The 16,903-nt window shown below is 41.7% G+C and overlaps 1 protein-coding gene across 14 annotated transcripts in view; it reads left to right on the top strand.

Annotated features, from left to right (window-relative positions):
- Positions 1 to 16,534, top strand: part of PBRM1 (polybromo 1) — a 55,724-nt gene extending 39,190 nt beyond the window's left edge. For 4 of the 14 annotated variants that reach the window (XM_030227855.2, XM_050979390.1, XM_030227854.2 and 1 more), the window contains 5 exons: positions 910 to 1,111; positions 8,628 to 8,783; positions 11,015 to 11,085; positions 12,487 to 12,703; positions 13,404 to 16,534. In XM_030227855.2, coding sequence (XP_030083715.1) covers positions 910 to 1,111; positions 8,628 to 8,783; positions 11,015 to 11,085; positions 12,487 to 12,703; positions 13,404 to 13,576 — 819 coding nt within the window. In that variant the 3' untranslated portion in view covers positions 13,577 to 16,534. The other 10 variants (XM_050979392.1, XM_050979401.1, XM_050979400.1 and 7 more) reach the window with 9 other exon arrangements.
- Positions 16,535 to 16,903: the final 369 nt, after the last annotated feature.

Here is a 16,903-nt window from a genome sequence, read left to right as displayed (position 1 = left end):
ACAGTAAAGTTTGGAATTACATTTAAATGGGCCTCAGTTAATCTTGTTTAAATTGATAAACAAGACTTTTTAAGCATCTTGGTATTACTAAAACTTTGTTTTTAGCTGAGAGGAGAGTGTTGAACTGTGGGGTCAAAGCAGCAAGTAGGAGGAGTCAGTAACATGGTCAGAATTTCAGGAGAGGAAGGAAACAGTTGAATGTAGTTTTGTTTCCTTTTTTGCCTCCACCAGGTACTTGGAAACAATGGCACTTTTCAAGATGTGACAGATTTGTAATGTTTGGGGTGTGAGAAAGGCCTTTGAGGGTTTTGATGTGGTGATACATTTATGGGTCCTGTTGGTCAGAGTATGGATGAATTATGGTCTCCTGTGACAAAGATGGGTGGAAGGGCCTTCAAAGAGGGGCTCCAGCTGTCTCTGTCCATTCTGACATAGACATGTCAGAATAGGTTCATTTTTTGGTGGCTGAAAACATCAAGGAGCTCTCAGTGCAGGCACCCATAGTAGGAAAAGCAAAGGAGCAGAATTTTTGTTGCTCATCAGCATAAGAACATGATGGGAATATGTGGTGCAGGGAAACAGTGATCGACAAAAATGGGCTTTGGTTTTTCAGGGAGAACTGACTACTTACGTAATGAGACGTGAACACCGGAGAGAAAGGAAGGTCTGGCAGGCAAAATAACATTTAGAAGGTGGAATGAGGCAGAGTAGGGATTGTAAAGGCAAAGGAGGAAGTGGAGAAGCATTTTCCTAAAATGTGTGATGGCAAATAAAATATTTTACTCAACTCGTGTTGGCAACATCTCTGAACAGCTCAATGGACGAAATCTGTGACATGACACAATTCCTTTTGTTCTCTTCTGGCCTTCTCTTTTGTACACTTGTGGTCATAACTGCTTTTTCTCACAGTCCACTCCCAAGTCTGTTAAGGGCAGCACCAAGAAGGAGGGATCAAAAAGGAAGATCAACATGAGTGGGTACATCTTGTTTAGCAGCGAGATGAGAGCTGTGATTAAAGCTCAGCACCCAGACTACTCCTTTGGAGAGCTCAGCAGACTTGTAGGAACTGAGTGGAGAAACTTGGAAGCAAACAAGAAAGCGGAATATGAAGGTAAGTAAAAACTGAGATGCTGAACTCTTTTCTGCCTTTTTTCTTTCTCAACACTTTCTGTTGTTCAGATGACAGGTTTAATAAAAGAAAATATTTATGTTTGTGTTCTGGACGTACCTTAAAGAGAAGTTCATACTGAGAGATGACTGAAGAGGAGCAAAGAGCGTGTTTCAGTTATGTAGAGCACAACTGATAATTTAAATGTCTTTGCCACAAATAACCAAATTAACAAATGGGGACAAATTAGAAGTAAAGGGGTATGGAGCTCCTGGGCTAGAAGTCAGTTGGGAAAATATTTTGTCAGTGTTTCCTTAAAGAAGGACTGAGGGGTATTTTGGACAAGAAGCTCTTGAGAGCTGTAGCAGCAGGTAAGAAAGGCTTACAGGGGAGTGGGGAAAAGTTCATTATTAACAGTACTGGAGTCCTAAGAGGCTGTGTACTGTAGTGCAAATGACCTATTGTTCAGTACAGTATTAATCAACTGTTGTAACTCATTTTGTTGAGAGATTTTGTATCCTGAAGGAAGCCTAGGAATATTTTATAATCATGAGATACTTTAGACCTATCTTTTCCCCCTTTCCTCCCTTCTTTTCCTCAGTTCCTTCCCTCCTTTCCTTTCTTTGCCTTCCTCCTTTTCTTCCCTCCCTCCTTTCCTTCCATTCCTTCCGTCCCTTCTGATAAATAGTCACTGTGTTTTAACCTTTATTTGATTGAAATAAAATACAGCTGATCTTTAACAGCCAGCCCTTACCCAAGCCAAGTACATGGGTTTAACATCCATAGTTACTTCTCTAGTTAATGGAATGTCAACACTATTAGCTACTGTATTAATGCAACTTTATTTTAAAAAAATGCTCCTTTGGATAGGAACATTTCAACACCTGGGAAAGTTATGGCCCAGTTCAAACTTTGAAAATGAGATTTGATAGGTTTTCTGCACACTCATAACTTAAAGGCAGCTTTGATCCTGAGGCTGGAAGCTTGCATGCTGTCCCTGTCCACTCTCAGCCACCTCAGTCCTTTCTGATTTTCCATAGCACCTCTTTGCAGCTCTGTAGGAATGCACAGCACCCTTTGCTCTGTGCAAGTTTGCTTTGCAGATGCTGAGAAAGGAAATGGTAACGCTCTTTCTTTGTGAGACTGCTGGGGCCTTACTTTGTTCTGTAGTTGTTTCCTTTTACACCCTTCTAGGTGCATGTGTGATCTTTTTATTGGCAGATGCCTCCTTACAGCCTCATCCTTCAGCAGGAGGATGGCTGGCATGTCACTGCTTCCTTGCTTAGAGCAGCTTGAATCCTGCACTTCTGCGGGAGGGCTCTGTTTGTCCACCGTGTTAATGATTGTCTGTGTGCTTCCATTTGAATCTTCCTTCTCAATTCAAATTTTCCAAAGCTTTTGGGGTTTGAGCTGCAGTTTCCCTGGCTTGGTGTCTGCCCTGAGCTAGACTTACTATTACTTGGTTTTGAGGGGTTGGGATGGGGTAACAAAGTGTCCAAACTGTGTTTGCTTACCATGTATGAAAGGAGAGAAACTCCACCCCTTCCACTGTGATGAGTCAGAATCCATGTGTTCCCTGGTGTGGATGTGAACCAAGGAGCAGGGAGTGGGCATGGTTTGACATCTCAGTGGAAAAAAAGGGTGCTGCCATTTTCTGGTGAGAAGTAGTTTACATTTTAGATCCATTTTGACCCACTTAAAAATTTGTTTTGTTTATGTTCAGGTTATTAGTTGGTTTTTTAGCAATAGTTGAGTATAGAAGAGGCTGTGTTGGAGGTGCCTGCATGGCTAAATAAAAAATAAAAAGTATTGAAAGAAAGGCCTGTTGTAAGGAAAAGCTCTGTTTGAAGCAGAAGGTCTCTTCCCTGTCTCTTGAGATGTGATGGCAATGTTTGAATGATCTCAAGTCCTGGCCTATGTGGTTTGAGTTTATTACTGAGTATTAGGGTGAATGCTTTAGGCTGAACTTCCAGATATCTCCTCCAGTTCCCTTTGGCAGTGTTATTCCATTTGTTACTTCTGTGGCAGTCAGGGCATGGAAAGGGGCTAGGTAAAACTTGAGTACTGTCCTATGTCAGGTCCTTCTTCAAACCTGAGCACTCTGAAGCTCATAAAGCTGAACACTTGGCAGTAATTACTCATTCATCAGAGTGTCTCTTTTGCTTTTGTCTGACCAGTTTTTGATTTTTAGCTGGCCAAAAGTAGGTGAGAGTCAGAACAACTGCTTCATCTTTTCCCAAAGTGCTTGCTGTGCTCTGGAGAGGATTTTCTCATTTGTTTTACTTCAGGATCTACCTTTAAATATCTTGTGTATTTTGTGCTCAACTGCATCTGAATTGCCTGTATAAATGCAGAAATTTCCCTGCGTCACCATCACTGCCTGAAATTGCAGAATTGGGAAGAAGGAAGGAAATGCCTTTGGAAATGAAACTGGTCTTTGAGTGTATGGAAGTAGTGCTAGAAGCTGCACAAACAGGTTCTAGAGGAGTCAAAAGTGTGATAGATGTTCAAAGTCATGTCCTAGAGGAAGCAAGTAACACTGGCAGGATGCATAACTTAATCTCCTTGATGAACTTCTTCTTAGCCTTCGTTTGACAGAGAACCTTGATTGCTGGTTTAGTGGCAGTTTCCATCTTTCACCAACTGCAAGAGAGAACTCATAGCCCTGCATTCACTGTTGTTAAAAATTGCTGGAGATGTATTCTGCATCCATTTATTCTTCCTTGTTCCTCATTGTGCCAGTCAGACTCAACGTTCAGAGTAAACGAAGCAGGAACTTGCGTGCCCCCAAAGCACCTGGAGTGGGCATTCAGTATTTCTCCTTTTTTGTTTGCTTGGGTTTTGTTTTTTTTCTTTCTTCTTCCCATGACCCTTTGCCCTTCCTTAATATAAAATTGTCCTCTGGTCAGATTACCCTGCAGTAGATCTTTTGTTCTTGCACTCACAGTGAGAGACTTGATTGAGATAATGACCAGATTCATCGTACAAAGGACACACATGACCTCCAGTGAGCAGCACAATGTGAGTTAGACATCTTCAGAAAAAAAATAACTCATAGGGGACCAAATGGGGAAATGACAGAAAGAGGCAGAGAAAAATATTTTTGGTTTATCAAACTGCTGCTTGTTATGTTCCAAAAGCTAAGGACCAATCTGCACTGGGGAAACTTTACAAGTGCTCCCCTATTTTGCCACCACTCTTCAGCTGCATCAGTAGTAAAATACACGGGGAGCCCAGAAATGACCGTGCCACCAGCTGGCACTGCTGTCTGCTCTTTGCAGCATTGCTCTAGGGCACACCTGGCAGATATGGGGCTTCAGTTCCCACAGCAGCTGATAGAGGATCCACCCAAGAGCTGCTGGCCTTGGCTGCGGCTGGTTTAGCTGAGCCAGTGGTGTCAAAACAGGGAATGTTTTGCCATGCCCTAGTGCAGACCAAGCCTAGTGCTGGACTGCTGCTTCATGTTGGTAACACTGGTGTTATTATCATCAAATTTGTTTTTTTAATTTTTTAAAAAATTTTATTTTATTATTTATTTTAATTTTTTTTTTGAGAAAGAGATAAAACTTTGTGGAATATTTTTCATGAAAGGTTCTCTAAAAGTCTTAGCCGCAGCCACATGAAATCAAATCATATGCTGTATAAAAAAGATTCATCTGTTCTTTATATTTGACTAAACTATGCCAGTGTCTGACTAGTCCTTTTTAATGAACAGATAATATTTTGAAAGTCTGGGTTACAAAACAGAACTGAAAATCTAAAATACTTTTACAGAGCGGGCAGCTAAAGTTGCTGAGCAGCAGGAGAGAGAGCGATCAGCACAGCAGCAGAATTCCTCCCCCCGGGCAGGCACTCCTGTCGGGGCTCTTATGGGGGTGGTGCCGCCACCAACACCAATGGGAATGCTCAATCAGCAGTTGACACCCGTTGCAGGTAAAACGTAGGAGCTATGACCATTTTTTCCTCATCCACTTTATCAACCCCCTTCATAACTCTGAACAAACACTCTCTTGGGTCACGTTGGAAGCAAAAGCTCAAACTCTTCAGTCCTTCTTCATGATGAACGTGCCTAGTGCAGCAGTGGCCTGGTGTCCAGGGAAGCAGGGTCCATGCAGTGCTCCTGTTCTGGTAGTGTGCAGTCGTGTTTATTCACTCTGCCTTGCAGAGTTCACCTTCAGCCCTGCTGTGGCAGGAGGCCAGCAGTTAAATAGTCTTCTAGTGCATGCAGCATCTGTGGCAGTGGTAAAGCAGGAGGGAAAATGTTGGGGGCTTAAATATCAGGGAGGTGAGAGGCCAACAGAGTCTAACCCAGATTTTAAATCCAAGCAAAAGCTTTGTAGAATTGCCTTGTAGGCACTGGTAAGCAGAACAGACCAGGATCTAGAGCCATTGCAGAAACAAAGACAAAATGACAACATTGCTGGTTTTATCAGGTTATTTTTCAGAATAGAACTGAGCTTGGAGAACTCTTCCACGAGGTCCCTGTTGCTGGGTGTTGAGCTCCTTACCAGTTGTAATCCGGCTTGATTTCATAGGGAGTATGCTCGGAGTAAGTATTTTCAGGATCAGATCTGAAGACTTTGTAGTCCACTGAAGATTCTTGTATGGAAATGAGCCATACATGCGTGAGAAAATTAATTAGGTGTGACCTGATAGGTTGTTTTCCTTCCCCAGTTTCTAATTAAAATAAGAATTAAATTGCTTCAGTCAAGGTCAAAATAGTGCTGAGTAGATAAAAATAAGTATTTGGAGGGTTCTGGGTTTGAGGTTTGGGGTCTTTTTAACTTTCCCTTAAGACATTCCAATTATTCCATTTATTCTTTTGTCATTTTTCTTTTTCTTTCTCACTCACAGGCTGTGGCCTTATTTCAAGCTGACAGCCTGAAGTGTTTTTCATCCCAATCTCTAAATCCCCTTTCAGTAAATAGGCTGCATGGATGTTTAACTGAAGGCACATTCCTTAGTTGATTCATGATCTCCAGGTTATAAAGCATTTATTTACACTGAGTTTCATTTTTCTTTTGGCTTTTTTTCACTCTGTCATGGTAATTTCCCTCTGAACTGTTTGCAGTTGGTGTATGTTTGTGTGTGTGTGTACATTTATCTGTGCATATATTAAGAAAAGGGAGGGGGAAAAAAGAGTTTCCCAGTGCTGATCTCTTTTGTGAATAATTTACTTCAATCGAGAATATGTAGAAATACCATCCTCTTGTCATTGTGTTTTCTTAGTTTGCTTCTTGGGTTTTTTGGCACTGAGTCACTTTTCCAGTTTTTGGAGGCAGGTGATGGATGGTAATTCTTGCTGTTAACACTTCCTTAAAACTTCCCCAAAAATGTGCATTCTGCCAGCTACACAGGCTACCTTATTTCCTGTGGCAGCAAACCTCTACTTCAGGCCATTGTCTTATCTGTGCAGATCAACACTCAAGACTGTTCACTTTGGCTTTGGGAAATACTTCCTTAAATAGATGATGGAGCAGATCCTTTTAAACTCCTCCTCCTTCTGTGGCCCATTTGAAAAACACAGTCTTTCGTCTTTTGGTTTTCACACTACTTGGAAGTATCTTGTTCTGTTTGGACCTCTTTCACATCCTCTTCCATCCTTGGATTGCTAGTTCAGAGAGCTTCTCCATCACAGAACTTCTTGATGGCCCATGGGGCCAGGAAATCTGGAAGCCTTCTGAAGTGTGTTTCTCTTAGTGTGCAGCACTTTGGTGTCTTCTGCATTTAGGTATTGCAAAAGTTTACTTAATCTTACATTGCCATAATAAAAAACAAGAGAACAAGTAATTTCAAAGACATCCTAAATCACAGTCATGGGGTAAAAAATGGCTGCTCTTACTTGGAATGAGCTACAAGAAATGACTTCTCATGGAGGTTTGATGGCACCTTTATTAGCCAGTTGTTGAGTATTTTAATTGGAAATGTAGAACTAAGCTTCCATGATTGATAAATATGGGTTTGATTCCTTGGAGAGTTTTCCGTTTGTTTGTTTGAAAGCTTCAGTAGTGCATTAACTGCTCTGAAAATGTCTCAACATCTCAGGGTGCACTGGAGGTACCAGGCAGTAGCTGCAGTGTGAAAGCTCTTCATGCCAAGGAGGCTCTTATTGTGTTTCTTCTTTTCCTGTCTCCATTAGAAATATGGATTTCCCTGTAATAAAGAGGTACAGATAAGGTTCCAGATATTTGAAATATGTACCTACAGCATATTTCACATGTCATTCTAGGTGCCCTGTGGAAAATGAAGGCTCGAGGGAAATTAGTTCTTTATTTTCTTGTTGTTTTCTCCATGTGAAGCTTTTGGGATTGGAGGTTTCTCACTTCTGTAACATCATGAGGAAGGTTTAGCTTTTATTTTGTAGCTGCTCCTCCTATTTAGACCCTAAGCTTGTTACAGCTTTGTTCTCAGTCAGAACTGAAGAGTTTTTGGCCAGTCTCATTCCAGAAATCTGTTTTGAAAGTTCCTTCTATGAATCACAGGGAGTGTGGCAAAGACTTGATGGTTTCATAGAGCAGACTATAGAAGCCCCAGCAAATCTGCATTTCTAACTTACCTCATCTCTCTAGACCTGCTTCTGTCCTCTGTCATCTTTTCATTGTCTTTCCAACCCCTTTCCTTGCTTACCTGGCAATGCATCCATTTAAATTAAACATTCCAGGGCCCAACAAGAATAGTGCAGTTACATGGGTAGCAGAAAATCTGAGCCAAAGCCAGAGAAAGCTCTCAATTTTCTTCCCATACATGGAGAAAACAAAATTTTAGAGCATCAACACAATACAGTGTTTGCAGTGTCACTGATTTTCCTCTAAAGACACCTTGCAGACATGGACAGTGGAATTCTGTGAGGGACTGCAGGTGCTCCTTTAAGTCCTTTAACTTCAGTCTAATGCCATGAGTGTAAGTTACTGCAGCCCAGCACTTTAAACCCAAGTTTAAAACTTGTGTTACTGCCTTAGTTCATTCTGGAGATGGTTTAATAAAAGTCACCCATCACTGCCATTAGTTTCAAGTATGCGAATGTTGTAGGGCTTTTGTGCATCGGTTTTGCATGTGTACTGCAGGAAAATGTCTGGGGTTTGATTTTTGTGGCCTCTGAAGTAGCCCACAGAGCAGGGCTGTCCATGGGGCTGGCCAGTCAGTGTTGTGTTTGTAATCTGTATGCAGATGGCAGAGCTTTAAGCTGTATTAAAACTGCTTGCATTAGTAACATTTAATTGTGGCTGAATTTATTCCTTGTGTTAACATATCTGAATTTTCAACATTTATTGCCCCTTGAGAAACATACAAATACACTAAATACTAATTCATCAAAAGTATAATGTTTCATATTTATTTTTAGTTTTTGTTGTGGTTTTTTTTGGTTTTTTTTTTTTTCAAGATACTAATTTAGTATTGTCTTGCTGTACTAAAGGTGCTTTTTTTAATGTGTGTGTGTGGATAGTGCATGTCTGTGCATACTGTGTAGACCATATTGCATGTTATTGATGCATGTTTGAAATTTGTTGTGTCCTTCAAGGCATGATAAGTGGCTATCCACCGGTGCTGCCACCTTTGCAGGGCCCAGTTGATGGCATTGTTAGCATGGGCAGCATGCAGCCACTTCACCCAGGGGTGCCCCCACCCCACCAACTCCCGCCAGGTATGCCAGGCATCCCAGGCATCCCAGCACCCGGTAAGAGCCTCATCCTCATTCCCTCTTTATTTCATTGTCATGTACTTGGTTTGACCCATTCTTACAGGAGTTCTCTGCAGCTTGTTCTGGTTGTGCCTTTGGTTTGTGAGCAGCTGCACTGCTGAATGTGAGGGGTGTGCAAAACACTGACACTACGGCAGGGCCAGTAAGCCCTCAGGGAGAGGGTACTGGAGAAACTGGTGCTGCTCCAGCAGGAGGTTTGTTCCAGCCAAAAAAGCCTTGGTGATTGTACTTGAGTTTATCAGAAGTGTGAAAAGCTGAAATCAGCCTGTTCATATCCTCATGTCATTTGAACAGTGTCTCTGCACTCATCCTTTTCTTATTTGAAGTGAGCTTATAAATGAAATTTATTGTTCTTATTCCTTACCAAAGTCTTTTCCAGTGAGTTAATGTCAGACTGCACTGAAATGAGTCTGGTCATGTAAGACTCCTTGTAGCAGTGATGTGCTACTGTAAAACAGTGTTCAGTTGATAGAACAGTGACTGGAAACATGTGGGGACAAGGTGAATTCAGTATTCTCTGTGGCAAAATTTTGAATTGATTTTTGAGAGCATTTCTACTGCTTTTGCTGTATTTTTGCCACACTTGATGAAAAGTGAGGCTCAAATGAAACAGATATTTTGCCAGTGTTAATGCCATTAATTTGTCCCAATTAAGGGAAAGAACATTCATCTGCCCTCTGTTCCTGTTTCCTGCTGGTTCATTTTTTACCTCTGATAACTCATGTGCCTGTGAAAAAGATGTGCCATCCCTCTGTTCAGCAGTAAATAAGCTGTGGACAAAATGGTCTCATTTTCCTCTCCCTACCCCCTTGCAAGTGTGTTTATCAGAAGCTCTGTTAAGAATTTTATCTGTACATAAATGATGTGAGTTGGGGAGTTTTTGTTTGCTTGCCTGGTTTTCAGCACTTCCCTGCAGCTTGGCTGGACTGTGGATTCCCTGCCATGGCACCTAGAGGGAGCAGCACAGCAGCTGTGCAGTGACACTTAGCACACATCAGCCAAACGTGTGGGAGGTGAATCCAGGACACTGCATCCCTCTGAAGGGCTGGATGTTTGTGTGTAAAACTGACAGGATGTGGACTAGCAAAGAAACATTGTCTGGGAGTGAAGTGGTGCTGAGCTGGGCACAGCAGGCTGAGGGTGAAGCTGTGCTCTGATGCTGGGAAGGGGAGGATGCCCTCCTCCAGAGCCCTTCCTTCCCTTTGGACCAATTCCAAAGCTTGTGTTGCCAATGTTTTCCCAACTTCTGACGTACTGTTGGTACAGATACATTTAAACTGGGAGCTGTGATCAAATGGAAAGTGCATTTGAAAAATGCTTTAGTGTGTGAAACCCAGTGGCACATCCTTTGATCACTGATACAGAAATCATGCATTTAATTCATGGAAATTAAATCCTCAGGAAGAGCACAGTTAGTCTGCAGCTTTTCCAGTGGATGAGCATGAGAAGTGGCACAAACAGAAAGGAAAGCAGCAGCACACATAACTTTCAAACATCTGTATGTCAAATGTCAGGAACTGCATGACTCTCATTTAGATCTGTACATTTTTGTATGTAAGACTGACACAGTTGTGCTGCACTCTGTGCAGTAGGGAGAAGTCCCAATATGCTTGAGAAAAAGAGCTTTTATTTTTTGGCGTTGATTTCAAATATTCATTGTTCTGTATTTAAGGCTATTGAAGCTTAACTTGCAAGTTGCATTTTGTATTAGTGAGAAGTAACAGAGTTTGTGCAAAGGCTTGAATTTCATCCTGCTGTGAACATATTTTACAAAACTGAACACAAGGAAATGTTAAGTGTTGCTAAAGCAGATCAGCATTTCCTTTCTTAAAGGAGAGGACTTCAGGAAGATCCTGTCAAGCCAAAGGTGTATATTAAAAATGAAAAGATGCAGTCAGGCAATCACTAAGTAACATGAAAAACATCTGAAAAGCAAAACCTATTCAGTGTGCATTTCTCTAACTAAAATAACTCAACAGGCCACATATCAGTGTTTGGTAATTGTCATGTTGGCTTTTTTTTTTTTTTTTCATTCAGAAACTTGTGAAGTTTTTTATTGGGGGTGAGGGGGATATTTGAATGTTGTACATCTACTTAAAATAACTGTGAGCAGTGATATCAAAGTATAAATTCTTGCTATTGAAGACCAAAGAGGTATTTGTCACTGCTCTGAAGTAAGACTAATTATTTTATATTTTGGAATATAGGTGTTATAGGCCAAAATGTGTCCCCTATGGTAGGCACTCCAGCACCAGGAGCAAGTCCTTTTGGACAGCAGGTGAGTCATCTTTGCATTATTTATGAGGCTCTAAGGCTCAGAATTGGCATTTGAGCAACATCCCAGTTCAGACATGTAGGGATGCACAGAGGCTTTCCCAGGGAGAACAGAAATGAAATGTTCTGATGTGTTTAGAACCAATTAATATCTCACACTCAGAGAGTATGTCTGTATTTGATGGTGGAATTGCTGTTACACTCAGAAGGTTGGTCCAGTGAGGTAACTTCAGAATAAACAAGGCAGTGTTTTGTCTTATTTTTCTACTAAACTGAGTCATTTCAGCATAGTGTGAAACTGCGGATAATTTAGGTTTTGCATGCTTTGTGACTCAGAGAGGACACTGCCCATTTTATCAGCTCTTGATGAGTAGGTAAAAAATATTGATACTTCACAAACTGATGAAGCAGATGTTCATTGGCGGTTCAGAATTTATGACTTTGGATAACTGTGATTATCCAAATTTTGATTTGATAACTGGATAACTGTGACCTTCTCAGTGATTAATGCAGATTAACTCTTCAGAACATTCCCAATTTTATTGACCAAATTTTTGCATCCTAAAGAGAAATGTGTTTTTGGCTTGAGGGTGTAAAAAAAAAGGAGGGAGAGGGGCAGATGGGAGTGGTGGGGGAATGGTTTTAACCTAAAAGAGGAGGGGTTTAGGTTAGATGCTGGGGAGAAGTTATTTATTCAGGGGCACTGACACAGGGTGCTCAGACAAACTGTGGCTGCTCCACCCCTGGAGGTTGGATGGGCTTGGAGTGATGTGGTCTAGTGGAAGGTGTCTCTGCCCACGGCAGGGGGATGGAGTAGGATAAGCTTTAAGGCCTCTTTCAACCCAAACTATTCTGTGATTCTATGAGTACCAGAAATTAAGTGGTCAGGTGTTGATGTCATGACATTGAGTTATTCCAGACCACAGGATGTCTGTCCTAAGAGTTCTAGTGCTGCTGGTTAATCACAGTGGTGGGAATACTTCTGTGGGACTGGGAATTTTCCTGCCTGAGATTTTTGACAGTTATTCTGTGGAAGTAACCCAGCTGTCCAAGGATCCATATCAGTTTGCATTAGATGTTTTAGAGTTAAATTTTGCACTTCACAGGCCACATTATTTCAGATCAAATTGGAGAAAACATGAAATAAAAAGGAGATAAGAGGTCTAATTAAGGTGATGATAACCAGAGTATATTTACATAAATCAGAAATATGAACAATATCTGTTGAGTATGAAAGGAAGTGCCAACCAACCATTCTCTGTGCATCTCCAGGAAAATTTCCTCAAGCTTTTGCACATAACCTCAGTTGAAACTGCATTGCAGGAGGATGCCCCGAGGCTGGGGTGTTCCCTGCAGTCCCTGCCGTGCCCTCTGGGGTGTGACCCCTGGCCGGTTTGCCTTTCAGATCGGGATCCTGGGCCCGCCGGGCCAGCAGGCGCCGCCGCCGTACCCCGGGCAGAGCCCTGCCAGCCAGCCCGTCATGCAGCAGCCCAGCACCCCCATGTTCGTGTCCCCTCCACCAAAGACACAGAGGCTCCTCCATTCTGAAGCCTACCTGAAGTACATCGAGGGGCTCAGCGCCGAGTCCAACAGCATCAGCAAGTGGGACCAGACCCTTGCAGGTAAGGCTTTGGCTTCCTCACAACCTTTCATAGAAAATGTGAAATAAATCTGCTGTTTGCTTATTAAAACATATACATGTAATTAATTCCTAAGGATAGATCAACAGATTGAGAATATATGTGTTGTGCACAGGCAAATTCCACCAGTGTTACAGAAACCTAAGATTTAAGCCCAATGGTATGGGCTTAAATACTAGGAGCAAAAGTAGAATGTCTTCTATTGTAGAGTTACATTTGCCTTTTTCTAGAATAAGCCATGAGGGGTTGTATTGCACTGAATAGTTATTTAGTCGTTTGCCCTGGGTGTTTTGGTAATTTGCACTGTTCACATGATTTGTATCCTATGACCTCATGGTCTTCCCCTTTTTTGCCCCTGTTAGCCCTGGTGGTCTCTTCCCTGGTCAGTCCTTCCCCCCACTGGTTGTGGTCCTCCTCCGGGGTATTAAAGTTGTGCTCCCCCTCACCCCCAATCAAGCCACACCCTCTTTCTCACCTGGAGAGTCACCAGAGCCTGAGGTTTCTCCTAGCAAGTCAATAATCAGAGGACATTGGTCCCCACGCGGAAAAGAGCATTTCTGATCTTTTGCATTGTCTGTGTAAGGCTGTGTGGGCTGGCGTCAGTGGCTGCCGGAGCGGCCCCAGACAGCCCGTGCAGGCACGGCCATCAGTGAGCTGATGGAGCCCTCGTTGGCTTTTGCAGCTCGCAGACGGGACGTGCACCTGTCCAAGGAGCAGGAGAGCCGCCTGCCCTCGCACTGGCTGAAGAGCAAGGGCGCTCACACCACCATGGCCGACGCGCTGTGGCGCCTGCGGGACCTGATGCTGCGCGACACCCTCAACATCCGCCAGGCCTACAACCTGGAGAACGTGTAGGCACCGCCCGGCCCCGCTCCGGCAGCTCCAGGACAATGGCTGGTCTAGTTACTGGGTGGCAAGAGATAACCAACAATAATTTGTATTGCATTTTACTGTACATTGCAAGACCATTTTTATATAAGGACACTTTTAATAAGCATATTTCACTTTTTGTTATATTAAGTTGACTTTATCAAATACACAGATTTTTTGCATATGTTTCCTTTGTTTGAAAGGCGATTTCATAATTGGTTGAGTGTAGTCAAGGATTCATCTTTCTTATACTTTATTGCTGAGAATCTGATGCCATTGTTTTTATATAAAAAAAAAAAAAAAGGAAAACAAAGTATTTACAGATTGATACAGTGGAATGTGAAGTAGTCATAGTTTACATCCTATAAGAATGTGTGTACCTGTGCTTGTGTGTGCTGGCCACTTCGGGCAGAGCTGCCCGGATGTGAACAGGGAGGATCTCTTAAAAGAAGCTGAAGGTAAGATGTGCTTTGGCACTAAGGAGAATTGGCATTCCAAATCAACACTGAGGCAGCTGAGTGGGCCACAGCAGCCCTGGAAGTGCTGGTGTGGACGGGACAAGGGTGTCTCGACTGCTCATGTTGTCCAGTCCTGTCCAGTTATTTAACTGTGTAGCCAAGGCCATTGTGATCCTAAATCAGTAACACAGCCCCTGTGCTGGCAGGCCCTCAGAGGAGAAGTGTTTCATCTGCCACGGCCTGTGCTGGGGGTTCTGTGATGTCCCCAACACCCAGCAGTGGGGCAGGGAAGCTCCTTCCCTGGGAGCTTCTGTCTGTGCTGGAAGAGGCTCACAGAACTCAGAACCAGCCCAGGTCTTGGAAGGTAAGTTAGGGGAGAAAGGTGGAGTTGTTCTGTTAGTGAAGTAATGTGATGTTTTTTGAAATTCACACAATTGGGCATTGTAAGACATTTTTGTATGCTTTCTTTAAGTGTATTCATTAACCTTAGTGAAAGTTTTGCAATGCAAATTGGAGTGAAATTTGATGCTCAAATTAACTTGAAAGTAAAATACTACTGTATGGTATGGTATGTGTAAGGTCAGCATACTCAGTACATTGGAAAAATAGAGTACTTGCATTGCAGACTTCAAAGGGTTTGGGGTTGTTTTGGGTTTTTTTTTTTTTTTTCTTTTTTTTTTTTTAATCTAAGTAAAGTAGGTATCGACTCTTCTTGCCAAATTTCAAGGTTGTGGCTGCCTTCTGCTAAAAACTTACCTGTCCTCAACTAACCAACCTTTTGGACTACACAGTTATTTGTTTAAAGGTAAATCCTTTCCTTTATTTAATTTTGGAAAAAGAATTAATACTTTTGGATTGCTTTAAGTAACTGGGAAAGCTCTATGAATTTGGGTAAAGTCAGCAGGAATGTGGGCACTCCAACTCAGCCCAAATGAACTGATTTACTGTTACACTTCATTTATGCTAGAGATGTTCATCATGTGGAAATGAGTTGTAAAGTCTGTTGGTACAGAATATTTTCATTTAAGTATATTTTGCAGAAGGTTAAATTAAATATTTTCCTTCAAATACTGGATATCTTGGGGTTTGTTTTGCTGATGTAATTAATACTCGTGAGGGAAGTGACCTTGCAAGTATAAACTGTGATTTAATTTTACTGGCCAATTCTTCTCCCTCTCCTATTGCAATCTTCCAGTCATTGCACAGAATACCCCAGCTAATTACAAATAGGCACTTAAAGTTAGTTTAGGTCATGTGTGCAATGGATGTGAAGGAAATGAGCAAAACAACATAGAGGGAAATGACAGTTTTGAACTCTACAAGTAGCACACCCATGGTACAGAAGTTCTTTACTGGCCTTTGTAAATTTCTAATTTTATTTAATAAAGTAGAAATTGAATAGTCTTAGACCACCCCTATAAAATGTGTTTAAGTTACCATAGGTTTTGCAGGTTTTAGCCACAAAGATGGGATGTGGAAGTGAATCAGGCAGCAAAATCCTAGTTTTTGAGCATTTGGAACTATCATGGATTGTACTAATACACCACCAGATTCTCCTACTTCTCAGCATTAACAAAAATTACACCAAAGAACCTGGGATGAATTTTAATTAAATTATTGTTTTATTTATTTTCTTTTGAGGACTGGATGGGACTCCCTTTGGAGCCTGTATAACTCAGATGTTTAATTTATCTGAAGGTCAGTGATGAGCAGATGTGCAGCACTGGCTCTCTCCTGCCGAGCAGCTGAATCCCTCCTTTCACTGCTCTTTCTGGCCCAGGAGCAAGAGATTGGAAGTGCAAACAAAACCTGGCTCCTCCCTCAAGGCAGTGCAGAGCACTACCACTAAGCCACTGGGCTGGCCCTGATCAATTATTTTAAGCCTTATTTATTTCACAATCGTTTCTCTCTATACTGGAGGCATTTCAGTCGATTGCAGTGAAATTTAGGATATAATGGCTACAGTCTAGAATTCAAAACCAGCAAAAGAAACTTTTCTCACTCTGGTTTAAAAAAAAAAAAAAAAGACATGTCTGTCTGTCTCTTTTTCTCTCTTTGTGGGTGTTTGAGCCCCTCATCTGTTTTTCACTGCCATTCATTGTACTGGCGTAAACAAAACTTTCATATTAAAATAAAAGGATGTGTGGCAATGGTTGGCTTCTGTGAGAGTGGAAAATAGATAAAACCAGGACAGGTATTTTCATAAACCAGTTGGAGACAACTAATAATTATTTGTTCTCTTCCTCAGTCCTTCCCTTCCATGAGAAAATTTACTGTTTGTGTAAAAATTCAAAACGTTGATGTTGGTGACTTTTTTTCAGCATATGTTTTTGTACCTGGTTTATCCATGCTTGGCTTTTCATTAGATCTTGTACTGCTGAAGGCTGAGCTGCTAACCAGGTTTATAACATGTATGTACCATCACTTTGTTTACCTGAGTCTTTTTAATTTGAATAAAAATAGTTTGCAAAGTGTTTTGGATTAACCAGGTTTGAATGTTCCATTAAGACTTCTGTTAGGATTTTTATTTCAAGTAATTCTGGCTGTAGCTGATCCAGATGTTCTCAAGTCCTTGGTACGTGTGTGCTTGTGTGTGGATAAAATATCCTTTTTTTATTGACCTGTGTATTTTGAGGTGTTCCTGTAGCTGCTAAGAACAGTGGTGTTGGAAATTGAACCACCACGAGCATGAACAGTGAACTTCGAAAAATATCTGAAGCATTGGGAACCATCTGAGTGGAGGTGGTAAGATTCAGTCAGTCCCAGATGCCCCCTTATTAATTGGTTTGAAAATAAACAGCAAGCCTTAATTTCATATGGAAGCTAACATGTTTCAGGACTGTCTTTCATGAAG

Source organism: Serinus canaria, chromosome 12, assembly GCF_022539315.1.
Source record: "Serinus canaria isolate serCan28SL12 chromosome 12, serCan2020, whole genome shotgun sequence".
Lineage (NCBI taxonomy): Eukaryota > Metazoa > Chordata > Aves > Passeriformes > Fringillidae > Serinus > Serinus canaria.
The sequence above is the reverse complement of the archived record's forward strand: the minus strand, read 5'-3'. Positions and strand labels throughout refer to the sequence as shown.